Source organism: Zingiber officinale, chromosome 9B (assembly GCF_018446385.1).
Source record: "Zingiber officinale cultivar Zhangliang chromosome 9B, Zo_v1.1, whole genome shotgun sequence".
NCBI classification, from domain to species: domain Eukaryota; kingdom Viridiplantae; phylum Streptophyta; class Magnoliopsida; order Zingiberales; family Zingiberaceae; genus Zingiber; species Zingiber officinale.
This window is the reverse complement of record NC_056003.1, coordinates 87,751,145-87,764,026: the sequence shown is the minus strand read 5'-3', so window position 1 is coordinate 87,764,026 and position 12,882 is coordinate 87,751,145. Positions and strand designations below refer to the sequence as shown.

The 12,882-nt window shown below is 36.5% G+C and overlaps 1 protein-coding gene and 1 pseudogene across 2 annotated transcripts; one reads left to right on the top strand and one right to left on the bottom strand.

The window, feature by feature from the left end:
- Positions 1 to 375: 375 nt before the first annotated feature.
- LOC122022693 lies at positions 376 to 9,721 on the top strand. 2 transcript variants are annotated; one of them, XM_042580757.1, is made up of 8 exons: positions 399 to 511; positions 694 to 729; positions 1,086 to 1,420; positions 1,548 to 1,653; positions 1,934 to 2,054; positions 2,136 to 2,861; positions 5,946 to 7,944; positions 8,920 to 9,721. In XM_042580757.1, exons 3-8 carry the CDS (start codon positions 1,219 to 1,221, stop codon positions 9,321 to 9,323), a joined length of 3,558 nt encoding a protein of 1,185 aa, XP_042436691.1. In that variant the 5' UTR covers positions 399 to 511; positions 694 to 729; positions 1,086 to 1,218; the 3' UTR covers positions 9,324 to 9,721. The 2 variants fall into 2 exon arrangements, with proteins under 2 accessions (XP_042436690.1, XP_042436691.1); XM_042580756.1 differs by having other exon boundaries at positions 376 to 729.
- Positions 9,722 to 10,197: 476 nt separating this feature from the next.
- LOC122022694 lies at positions 10,198 to 12,584 on the bottom strand (annotated as a pseudogene).
- Between the last annotated feature and the right edge of the window lie 298 nt (positions 12,585 to 12,882).

Sequence of the window (12,882 nt, the reverse complement as noted above, 5' to 3'; positions counted from 1 at the left end):
AGAGGAAGTAAGTTTCATCCATATCCAAATTTTTTGATTTTATTTTAAAATCTTGATTCCATTTCCATTAACCAAACATAAAGTTTGAGAATGAATTTATTCTCTCATTCCCAAACCTCTAAATCAAACGTCACCTAAGTTTTATAATAAAGTGAGATTTATAAATTTAGGATTACGGTATTGTTTTGTAAATCTTGCGGTTGACTGTAATTTATTAAAATCTGAGGGCGATATAAAAATCAGCAAACGATTGGGGTGTAAAAATGAAAGTTTCTCTTATCCAAAATTAGATTTGCCTTTTTTATATGAAATAAAAAAATTGTTGATGGACTGCAGTGGCACTCTTGTAATTTGAGCGCCATTTATTTAGAGAGAGAGAGAAGAGAGAGAGAGAGCGGTTGTCGTGGGAATATCTCTGAACATGGAGAGATAGAGAGACAGAGAGCGTGGAACAGTGGGAAAAAGCTGAAAAAGAAAGATCGAAGAAGCAAGACAAACCCTAACGAGATCGGTGCGCTCTCTAGATTCTTTTCCGCTCCTCCAATCCTCCCTGTTCAGTTCAATCTAGTCCAATTCTGAGAAAGTCAGGCGCTGTGCTTCTCCACGGATCCGCCGCTCATTGCGGTTTCTTCGTGCTGAGGCGGCGGCTGAGAAACGGCCTCGTTTGCTCACCTGGTCTCTGGGTGTGTGCAGAAGCCCTAAGCGCGGAGCTGCGCGTTTTCTCGAGAGGTAAGGAATGATAACTCGCCGGATTTTGCGCGTTGGTGTCCTGTCGTTCTCGGTTTATTGTTATTTTTCCCTTTCGCTTTGGCTTGTTCTGTCCTGGCGTTGAAAGATTCTGTGGGAAGCTTGAGTTTTGAGTAGTAGGTCAATTCCGAATAATTTGGAAACGCGTTTGACGACAGAAAAATTCATCTCTACCTTTCTTCTCAACTGTTGTTTTGTTGCTTGCTTACCAAACGAACATGTTTATTATGGGTTTGCACTATGCGTTATACGGTTAACGACGGTTAGAAAAAAGCTGAACATTTTGAGTTTTAGAATTGGTTAAAACGAAAGCTATTAACTGCAAGTTTGGTCCGCAGGCTACTGGAATACTGGAGACCAACTCTTTCTGGATGGGAGGTTCTATGCCATTGATTTGTTTTGGCGTCTATTAATGAATATTGATGCGAGGATCTTATTTTGTCATCTACAAGGGGACTAGAAGACTGAAAGATGCCTTCTTCACCATTGTCTAGACGCTCCCCAGCAAGGGAGCTTAAAGTGGAAAGTGCTTGTGCCCAAAGGAGGGGTCACGTTTTAGGGACTGGATATCCTCTCAAGGCCAAGGATGATGATCTACTCCTGTTTAATGAAGTGCAGAACCGTGAAAGAGACAATTCCTTGCTACACTCAGACGATTTTGATGAATCCATATGTATGTCCTTATTTGGCCCTTGATTTTTTGATCTGGATATTTTGTTTTTTTTATCATTCTAGTCTCTTTTTTTTTTAAAAAAAAAAATTGTACTGATTTATCAACTGCTTCTTTCACACATGATCAGCAAAATTGAGATATTTTTCGAATACCAATCTTGGGATAATGATACCAACTCGAACCGAGAGCAATGATATATTCAATGCAGATGGTGGCAAAAATGACTATGATTGGTATGTCTCTCTTATAAGTGGCATTTCTTATTGGCACATGACAACCCCTTCACATTATGCTGCAAAGAGGTCCTTAAGTGTCTTGAATGTGGAATGGACTATTGCTATGTTTGTCCTGAGTGTGAAATGTGTAATCTGAAGTAATTGCTGGTACTTCAGTGTTAATGAATGTTTGAACTTGTTGCCTTTCATTTTAGTCTAAATCTATCTCCGCGACGAGATGACTGTACTACATTTTCTTGGAAGTTTATCCGTGACTAGTTAATTGCTTCCGATGCAGGCTGTTGACTCCTCCTGAAACTCCTCTTTTTACTTCACTGGATGATGATGTGTCACAACCTGTGAATGTGCCTAGAGGAAGGACTAGAACTCAATATATCTCAAATTCCAAAACAGCCATTGTAAGCTATTCTTTTGTGTCAACATATTTCATTACAGTCTCCTTATTTTACTAGGATTTTTATTTTCTCTTGTTGCTGCAGTCTGAAAAGACTCCAAGGCTAAAGAGAAGCAGTGAGAGTCCACATCGATTAAGTTCATCTCCTAGATCTAGCTATAGTGTCTCTCATTCAAGAAGTAGACCTACTTCAGTTACTCACTCAAGCCCACCTCCAGTTCGACAACCTGCAACGCACTCACGAAGCCCTTCTACTCCTCCAACAAGACCTTCACTACCTGCTCGAAGGTCTTTGACTCCAACATCATGGAGGATGAGTACAGGTTCATCCACAGGTAAAAGGTGGACATCTCCTGTAACTGCTAATCGTGGAAATTCTGCCTCACCAAAATTGCGAGGATGGCAAACAGACCTTCCTAGTTTTTCCACAGATGTGCCACATAACCTTCGAACTTCTCTGACAGATCTGCCAGCAACACGTTTGCGTGGTTTGTCTCCAATATCTGGACATAGAAGGAGGTCTACATCAAATTGTGGAAGGCACTCAGTATCACCAACTTCTTCTAAAACTGTAACCTCATCACACAACAGAGGAGAGCAACTTAGCTCTATTAGCAAGCAATCTGCAGCATCTTCCAATGAAGATGATTCTGAATCACATGCTTTTATTGGAGTTCCCTATAATGCAGCTGCTACAAAAGACAAAGATTTTGCACACACTAGATCTATGGGATTCTCCAAGAAACCATCAAGATCTCCCTCTTCAAGTTCTGCACCAAAGAGATCCTTTGATTTGGTTATTAGACAAATGGTAAAATGTCATCTGTTTATTAGTTATGACTGCTCTTTTATTTGTATTTATATTCTTGAATGTATGTTAGTTTTTCTTATATTTCTTCCAACAATTACTTTTTTGCTTAATTTATGGTAACACTGCCTCTCTGGTAAAATTATCCTGCTTTTGGGACATTTTATATTCTCATTGTCCTGTAAAAATGATCTTGTTGGTGAACCTATCTCTAAACCATTGTTTGTTCCTTGAATTGATAAATATAACATTAGAGAGGAAGGGAGATGTCAAAGATAGTAGTAATCCTTGTGTTAGACTAGATATGTTCTTTAATTATTCTCGATTGTCTAGTCTTTATCTTTTAATATTGAAATTCTAGTCAATTCTGTTGATCTGCTAGCTGTGCATTAATTGTCTGCTTTTATGCCTTTCTAGATACAAGTTATGTGGTGCACAACAAATTGCATGTCATTAACTCCTCTTCTCTTATTATGGATTGTTCTTTTGGATATAATCTTTTGCACATATCCACTGTCACTATATCTAGAAAAGTTTTTAAATTGTAAAGCTTAGCTGCAGTCGTAAAAGTTGGTAAGCAATAGGGAATCATGTTATATGTATGTTGTTTTATTAGTCTTTGTGATACTTGCTTAATGATACCCAATCTGCACTAACAGTATCTCTATCTCCTCATGTCTGTTGACACAATTTCAGTTTTGGTTGATGAGAAGAACGGCAAGTTCAATCAATTCTGTTTGAAAAACATAAAGAAATTTTAACCCTTGCTTTAATGTACTTCTCTTCCTCACAACCCTGTTAGTGATCTTTTCTTTGTTTCAATTGATAGGGCTGAGATAGAGGGAGTCTCATACTTTGCTGTATGATATTAATCGACATATTATATCTCTATTGTTTGCATGTGTTGACGCAATTTCAGTTTTGGACAACAGGCAAAATGTTGAGTTATGCTATGCTGACTGAAACCTAAATAAATTTAAAACTTAACTTTAATGTACTTTCAAAAGCTAACCAAATTTGGCTAGCATGCAATTATTTTTACACTACTGTACCTCTAGTTAGTTAAACATACCATGGATAAAGAAGTATGATTAAATGCCTGAAAGTAGTTTACATATAATTATGTTATCTGGATTGATTACTCAGTATAAGATGCTATGTGAGGTTCAAGCTAAACAATAGGTGGACTTGGAAATATCAAGTTATGGAACATAAGTGTTTATAGCAAAAGTCAAGGGTACATGGTCTCATAAGTTACCATGGTTAAACTTTAAAGCTTTGTTGAACTGGTGGAGCTGATGGTTCATTGGATCTAGGTTGACAAACTCGTGCAAATCCATGGTTCATTAATAGCTAGCTTTCTAGATGTCTTTACTCAAACTATTATCATATAGGTGATATGGAGAGAAATGAGTAGACAATTAAAGTAGCTATTGGCTGCCGTAGACAAATAAGATACATCGTTTCTCATGCAATTATCATTATTGTTATTTAAAAAAGTAATTGTTATTTGCATTATCGACGATAGTAGCCTTGGAGATTGGCCACTACTATAAGCCTTATTTCTAAACCATTTATACTTAATAGAGGATTAGAACATTCATGGTTGCCAAAGTATGTTGATTCTGATAAAGATTGACCGAGTTGAATTTGGTTGAGGCAGATTGATGGGAGAAGGCAGGAAAAAAAATAGAGATTTGAACACATGGGCTCATAATAAGGTAGATTTTTCAGGAAGTGGATGAAATCACTTGGACAGGTGATTTGGGCAAAATAATTAGCTGACCTAGATGACTTTATGGCAATCCAACAACACACTTGCATTGAAGAGGATGATAGCAAGTGGAAAATACAAGTGGCAAGTCACAACCTGATGGATCTTGGCAATATAGATGAGCAATTGTAAGCACAACAACAACAAATGTTGGCAGCATAGGCAAGCTGTGGGTCAAGCAGTCATGTAGGCTAACTATGGTATGCATAAATTTCAAAGCATAAAATTGAATGTGGGATAATATTCATGTAGCCAATTCTAGATACTGACTCATATCTTGTTCTTGCTGCTACATTTATAAACTATAAAATATGCTAAATTGAGTGAAATTAAAGTAAAAAATAAATATATATAAACTAACATTGTCTGATATTATTTAGGATATTCTATTTTTTGCAATTGATTTGTTGATTACATGTCTTTTCTTCAAGGATTGGGAAGGGGTATTTTAAATGCATTTAATTGACTTAATTCAATTCATTCTGTAATAAATTATTTAATATGGGTAACCATTATTGATATCAAATTGAACAAGTGCAATAATAAATTATTGTGATTGTGATACTATATAAAGGTTTTTTTTTTTTGAAATTTTCTAGTGACACTGATCCAAATACTGAGAACTAATCAAAATTTTTGATCATTTGATTCTGATATTGTACTAATTTTATAACCATACTTACATTGTATTTGTTCCAAATGTGGAAATCATCTTTATAGTTCTGTTTCTTCGACTACATGAGCAAAGTCTATCAAAACAATTTCCACTCAGCTATATATTTTATCTTTGCTTTAAAAAATAATAATAAAGTTCTACTACCTGAGAGCAATTATGTGAATCTTTAATATTTAATAAATGTCACAAAATGAATCAAGATGGTATAAGTCTGGATGAACATGTTCAAACTGACCAATGTATTTCATATCTAGATAAACTGAATTGGCTTCTTGGGTAAAGAAAGACCTCCAAAGAAAACTGTATTTAATTTAATTTTAACTTGAACAAATTTGAGCATTACTAATGATATATATGCCCTAACATAGAGCTTAGTGGAGAATAAGATTACTATAGTTGGTTTTAAAATAATTCTGGATATTACTAGCCATATATATGCTCTAACATAGAGTTAAGTGGAGGGATAAGATCCATTAGTTAATCCTACATTGTTGAGACTCGTGACTTGTTAGAAATCTTAGCAGGCATTTTACTTATGCATTGTTCATTTCTATGAGTATTTTGCTATTTATGGGACACTCAGGTTGTGCTCATCTTTGAACTCACTGTAGTATTTATTTACACAAACCCTCTGTAGGATCACCATAAAACACCACAAAATATGTTCAGGCCATTGCTATCAAGTGTTCCTGTGACTACATTTCACTCTGGAAAACCAAGCAGCGTGCATCGGCCTATATTCTCTAGGAATTCCTCACGTACAACCAGCAGCAATTCAAGCTCTGAGCTTGGCACTAGTGTAGTTCTGTATTTGCAGGATAGTGATAATAATCAAAGTGATCAGGCTGGCGATTTGGATAGGAAGAAGGTTACCCGGTTGCAAGAGGATATATTTGTCTTTGATAAATTATGTGAAATTAATGAAGATACTTGTCATAACACTTCTGTTCCAAAATGTGGAAATAGTATTGAGATTATTGACATGAGTCTGTCCAATGAAGTGGAATCCAAGTTGGACAATTTAACGATCAATGGTGTTTTGGTAGATACTGTAGCTTCTCAAGGTTCGTCATTTGCTGTTGACGTTTCAGGGAATCATGCTTCTGAAAAAATGATTAGATGCTCAACCTGTGGAAAATATTTCAATGTTTTGGAAGTGGACAAGAATGTTTGTCAAGAATGTTCAGTACCAAGTTGTTTGGTAAATTCAAAGGAACCCAGGAATAATGTTCCTACCCATGAAATTGATTCTGTTGAAAATTTAAGTATTTGCTTGAACTGTGGAAAAAGCTTCATAGTCAAGGATATGATTTTGGATAGGTGTCAAGAATGTGATGCAATTTATGGGTTGAATGTGTTGAAAGGTTCTGGAACCAAGCAAGTTACAACTCAGGATGATCCTGAAGGAAAACTGGGTTATGGGATGCAAAGGGAAACAACATTGTCTATACTGCATGACAGTAGAGATCATTTTATGCCCAACCAGCATGGACAGCTTAGTGAAAAAGTAGAAGCTGATTTCTCTACTGGCTGTGAGCCATGCTTGAGAACTGATGAAGATGTGGATAATCTTTCTAAACATGAAATATTAAATCTGAATGAATTGGATGATCCAGAATCGTGTAGTAAATGTGAATCTCCACCATCACAATCAACTTCTTGTCGAAGTGACAATGCTGGCAACTCTGAGGGCACAGGCATTGCAGCACTCCTAATGAACACGACAAGCAGCAGAAAATGGCCTCTCATGCGAGGCAAGAGTATTTCTGCCACAGACATTCTTTTTCCAGAGCCTTGTTATGGAGGAACTGATATGAATGCCTTGAAGCACAGCCTTGGGAGGGACAGTTCTTCTGCTTCTTCCTCTATTGATCTGGGGCCATCTGGACAAACATACAGGCACCTTCTGCACCAGTTAAGCTATAGGAGGAATGATATTGACAATGCGAGGTGTGAATCCCTCATCAGTGATTCAGAAAAGTTTACTGTCATTGGTAAGGCAATTTATCCCCAAATTCAAATGGAACAAGTTTCTTCTCTCATTTCCTTTGCTCTTGAAGATGAAGTGGAAAATGAAGTTTCCAGTGCTGAAAAGCCTGACAATCTTGGCGGGAAGCCATATTTAAGTACTACAAAGCATATATCTACGAAGCAAGCTGCTATTGGCACATATGTTTCTTCCCATAGTACCTCATCTTTGGCGATGGGTAGCATATTAATGCAATTGGGTGAAGAAAATAATCAACATGATACTTCTATAGCAAGTAATCCACGTAGAAGCTCTATTTCTTGTGGAAACACCGATGAAGTTTGGTCTTATAACAGAGAAAGGAGCAACGAAGAGGTTGAGAGGCTTGCTAACCAGGGAGCATCTTCAACTGAAGACAGTTATACACTAACTAACATGGTTTGTGGAACTCAAGAAATTTCTGACACTGCAGCAACTAGCTCACCTCTTATAATCTTAGATCAGCAAAGTGAAATGGTAAGTTGCCAGAATGCACAAGTTGATGGTACATCTGCTGCAGTAACAAGTCACATGGAGGGTTTCCAAGAAGATTGCATTTCAAAACCAGTGGAGAAGGACGTATTGTTTTCTGAATTGGGATCTAATTTTGCTCAGGATCCAACCATTGGTATGTCGCAATGCCTATTAATTTATTTTCGGCCCTTAATGATGATAATCAACTTCAATGGCATGTTCTTTGGCATCAAAACTTATATCCTTTATGCTGGTTTGGTTGCCATTGATATTTTGCTTTCTCAGTCAAGATTTTGTTAATCAGTTCTTGAGCATTCTCTCCATGCAGATGACTGCATCTATATGCGACATTTTGGCGTCAGATTGCATACATTTAGAATAAATATGCAACAATTTGCTAACAGACGTTGATTTGTTAATTGGAGCATTTTTAAAGTTCTTTTTGCCTACTGTTGCTTATTGTATCTCACTTCTCATGTAAGCTTTGACTTGAAACACATGATAATCACCGTGACAGTAAGTTAACAAACCAGTCCATAGTTGAAATATATAGATACAATTTTGGAACAAGTTTGAACTGAATAATTTCAAGTAAAATGCAGAATCTGACTCTTTTTCTGATTGATTTGGGGTTTTAATGTCAAAACCAATGGTTTTAATTGTTAGGGAATTATTTGGACCTTTATTCATTTGCATTTCTTCTTAAGAAGAGGATAGTATTCTCATTTTCGGTCAAAACTTTGTGTAATCTAGGTCCATGTTGTATATGCAAATGTTTGTTGATTTCTTGCTTTCATAAACAATTATCTATCCCCTAACTGAGATGCATTTTTCCAGTGAGAGGATCTGATCAACATGGATTAGCTTCTGTACTAAATTTGCTACGTATCTTAATGGCATTAATAAGCATCAGTTTTTTTTTATCAATCTTTTTCTTGAAAAAAGTAGGATGTTTTTGTCCATTAAGTTTCTTTACAGAATACCTCTGACAAGCTCATAGAAATTTGGTATCAAGTATTCAGAAACCTCCTGGTTATTATTGAAATCCGTTTAATAATTGCCTGCATTTCCAAGGTTTTCATGATATAGATTTGTTGGATCATCATTCTTTCATTATTGGAACTTGCAGCAGAACCAATGGCTACTGCTGAATCTCCAAAGAAACAAATGCAAAGGTCTTTTACATTGGAAGAAGCCACAGATACTGTTCTCTTCTGCAGTTCGATTGTTCACGATACCGCCTACAAAGCTGCAACAATTGCACTGGATAAGGAATTCCCTGCTAATAAGTTTTCACTTCAGCCAGTTGCATTTCTGGCAAGTAGTGCCCCCCGCATTAAGGATTTCCGAGAAGCATCCATTCGATACACTAAGAGCCCAAGAAAACTTAAACAGAGAAAGCCAGAAACAGCTGATAAGTTATCATCTGTTGAAATAACAGAGATAACACCGTGCAATAAGAAAGACTCAGACGTATATGACAATGCAAAACCCCCAAAGCTGGAGTCCAAGTGCAACTGCACGGTGATGTAGGCAATTCGTTGTTTGCAAATTCGACATCACCGATGTGATTCTCTTCAGTATAGTTCTAGCACTAAGTTCAATATTCTTTTCTGGCAAGACAGGATTGTATATTTCAGAGGTGCCATGTTTCCTTCCATATCTTGATTTATTCTTCTGATGACGCCCAACAAGTCTTGTTTAAAGATAATGTCCTTGGCAACAGATCATGAGAGGCATGCAATGTTGGTGATTGCTTCCATTTTTCCTTGCTAGCTGGCTAAGCTGGCGCTATTGTATTTTTTTTCTTTCCTTTTTTTTTTCTCGAGGGATGCACTAGTGATTTCATTCACTTGTAAATTTTGTCATTATTGTCCTTGCCAAGGAATTGTTGTAATGTTGTTGAATAAAGTGTTATGCCTTTTCCACTTTGTAATATCTAACTTTTTAGAAATTTTTAGATCTATTTTATCTTTTTCAGCTGCTGCTAGGATCAGCACCAAATTGTTCCTATCAGGTAACTTTCTACCCAAGAGAGCCACACTCAAGTGTTCCTAGACTTGCCTTGGACTTTGATCCTTCCTGTAAGTCTTTAAATTTCTTTCGTTTTTTTTTATTTTTGTGTTTCTATGTGAATATTTTTCTCTCAGCATTTTGTGGTGAAATTCTGTAATCATATTTCTTGCCTAGTTTCTTCTCTTATAGGAAACACACCTGGTGCAACAATTCTAGGGAAGCATCAAGTTCTACCTTCATAGAGCCCTCAACTGTGATAATGAAGATCAGAAAGCAAAAAATGGAATCGCACAACGAGATCTCGTCTTCCAAGTAAGTTCTCTTGTATGTGACAACAAAGTATAATATGTTTAGGGCACCCTCTAAATAAACTTGCAGTAAAGTTTCAGTGTAAGTTAAAGATTGTACTTTACTCTTAATAATCTTAATTAGACAAAGTGAGGACCAGACAAACAATCACCAGATTAACAATATTAACAGACTAATAATCTCAAAGCACAAACCATTCTTCCAAAGGCATTGGTTATCAAACAAAAAATTAATATATTGCTCTGCAATCCCCAGTGCGGAGTTGCTTCAACCCAACATCTCACTGGCCATCTTGCATGTTGGTTGCACACATTAGATCCTGTGAACTCCTGCCTTCACCGGTGTTGTCTTTGCCGGCACCATCTCCGCTAGAGATTGTGACAGCATGAGCTCCTTCACCTTTCGGTATTCATCATAGTGAGCCTTGCGGTGCTCCTGGAAGCTTAGTCTTGATCTATCTGTTTCAGAGTCTGATAGGAATCAACAACAATGCACATAGTTCAGATACCTTAATTTAGTTGGATGTAATAATGATATAGAGCATGAAAAGGTTCAATGTCGAAAATGTGTAAGTTAGCAGATGAGAAGATTGAGGTGAGCAACAATCTCACCCATTCTACTTTTGTCATGAAAAGATTTCGTTGAAAGTTTTAGTTGAATAAAAATAACAAGCATGGTTATCGTCTGGTATAGGCAAGGAAATATTCAAAAGCAATAATGGTGAACCTTCATCTTGCTCCATGGCAAATCCATCATTAGCTTCAGATGTCCAACCCCCATTCTCAGAAAACCCTAGGCTTGAAGAAGATGCATCATCAGATGCAGTTTTTGTAGCTTCTTCAACATCCAAGCATTCATCAAAGGCTTTTCTTGGTGATAAAGAACTTGCATCTGAGAAGTGTAACCCTCATAAGCTTATTACACAAAAGTGGGAGTAAAGTGGAAACTATCCGAAAAAATTGAGTTCCCCAGACATACCGTCATCTTCGACCATAGGATGGTAAGGCGTTTTAGGTTCAGTGATTTTTTGCCTCACTGGTTTATTGGTTTCAATCTCATACAAGTTTTCCTCGTTCCATCTCACTCGGCTCCTACTAAAGGATAGCCAATATGTGCAAGTGTTAGGGTTAGATTATTGAGGATGAACAAAGGCAAACATTGTCACTTTAACTGACCACAACATTGCCACTTTACAAGTAGGAAAACAAGCAAACGAGTAGAAGCTGAGAATGTTTTGCAGAAACTAAACAAAAGAGTACAAATGCGGAAGCAAATAGATCAAAATAGATGGGTAGCAGATACTTGTAAAACCAGACAATGCTAAGATGAATGTAACAGTCAAATGGCACCAAAACCCAAGATGGTCCTTGTTCTCTTACCTCATTTTCCAAAACTTCAGATCTTAACCATCCAGTAAATTCTGGGTTGCTCTATCAGTTATCTGTCTATACAAAATAAGTTACATTATACAAATGATAACCACAGACAACAAATTGATACCAACATTTTGCAGCAAATAAACAATCTCCTGTATTAAAGGAAAATGATAGATAGTCAGTCAATGGCAGAAATCAACAAACCTATTACACAATGTTTTTAATGTCTTAAGCTAGACGAGAAGTAGAAATTAGCAATAATACATCCATCATCTACATAACTGAATAACAATAACAATCTTCTCAAACAAGAAGAATTCCCCCTCAGAAAATTTATCATGGAAGGGACAGAACAAGTATCATAACTTTCCATCACAAGGATGTTATAACTAGACAGTTATAATGGCAGAGAGTAATACAGGCATTGGAGGCAGGAAATTAGCATAATCTCTTTGCAATAGAACTAAGAACTCCTCTCCAGGCCGTTATAATACATAAAATTACAGAGAAAACCCTAAACCAAAAACTAAAGGTAACCCTAATCTTTGGACAAAAGCAAATGTGAAAAAAAAAACGGAGGAAAGATTAAAAACAAACATACAGAACAATAAAATATATATCTAAAACTTCCATTTGGAGGATTTGCAAATGGTACACTAGCCATTCAATTGGAGGAATGCAGGAATCGTTGAAAGGAGAATCCACACCTTGAAGAACAACCGAAGATTCGGAAGAAAAAAATTATTCTTTTTCTCTCGCTATTCTACAAGAGCACAGGAACACAAAAAGTAGCTGAAGTATCCAGATGCGATTTCCCCCCTCTTGAGCTACAGATCCATCAGACGAACTTTTCTCTTCCGCAGAAGAATCTGAATCAAAAGGCGAAAGAAAAAGGCAACGAAACAACAAAAAACAGGGAGCAATTCCCGGAGCGAGGACGAGGATCCGATGGAGGATTGTTTGATCTTTGGATGGTAATTTCGTTGCTATTAATGGATTTCGAAAGGCGCAAGCAGGGGAAGCTGGCGGAGGAGGACGACTGAAACAAAAAAACAAGTCTGGTTCAGAATGGGTCAATTTGACCGAACGGGACCCAAACCGATTGTCCGTCTCATTTTATATCTCTTACTAGCGATTGTGAGGGTCGCCCTTCCACCGATTGCTTTTTAAAAAAAATTAATTTAATTTTTTATATCATATATATTAAATTGATAAAAATAAATATTACATTTAATCTTAACCACAAGATTATCCATAAATTAGATAAGGATATGTCAGAAATATACAATAGTATAGTGTAAGGGTAACGTTTGATAAAAATATATTTTCTAACATCACTAGTCTAGTGTTGTAAAGAATTAAAAAAATTAATCATAAGAAAAATTCTCAAT

What these genes read in the sequence shown, in the direction of transcription:
- LOC122022693 (XM_042580756.1), top strand. Translation starts at nt 1,219, where the DNA reads ATGCCTTCTTCACCATTGTCTAGACGCTCCCCAGCAAGGGAGCTTAAA. An exon ending in CGATTTTGATGAATCCATAT is followed by an intron (nt 1,421 to 1,547) that starts GTATGTCCTTAT and finishes ACACATGATCAG; the next exon opens with CAAAATTGAGATATTTTTCG. An exon ending in ATTTGGTTATTAGACAAATG is followed by an intron (nt 2,862 to 5,945) that starts GTAAAATGTCAT and finishes AACCCTCTGTAG; the next exon opens with GATCACCATAAAACACCACA.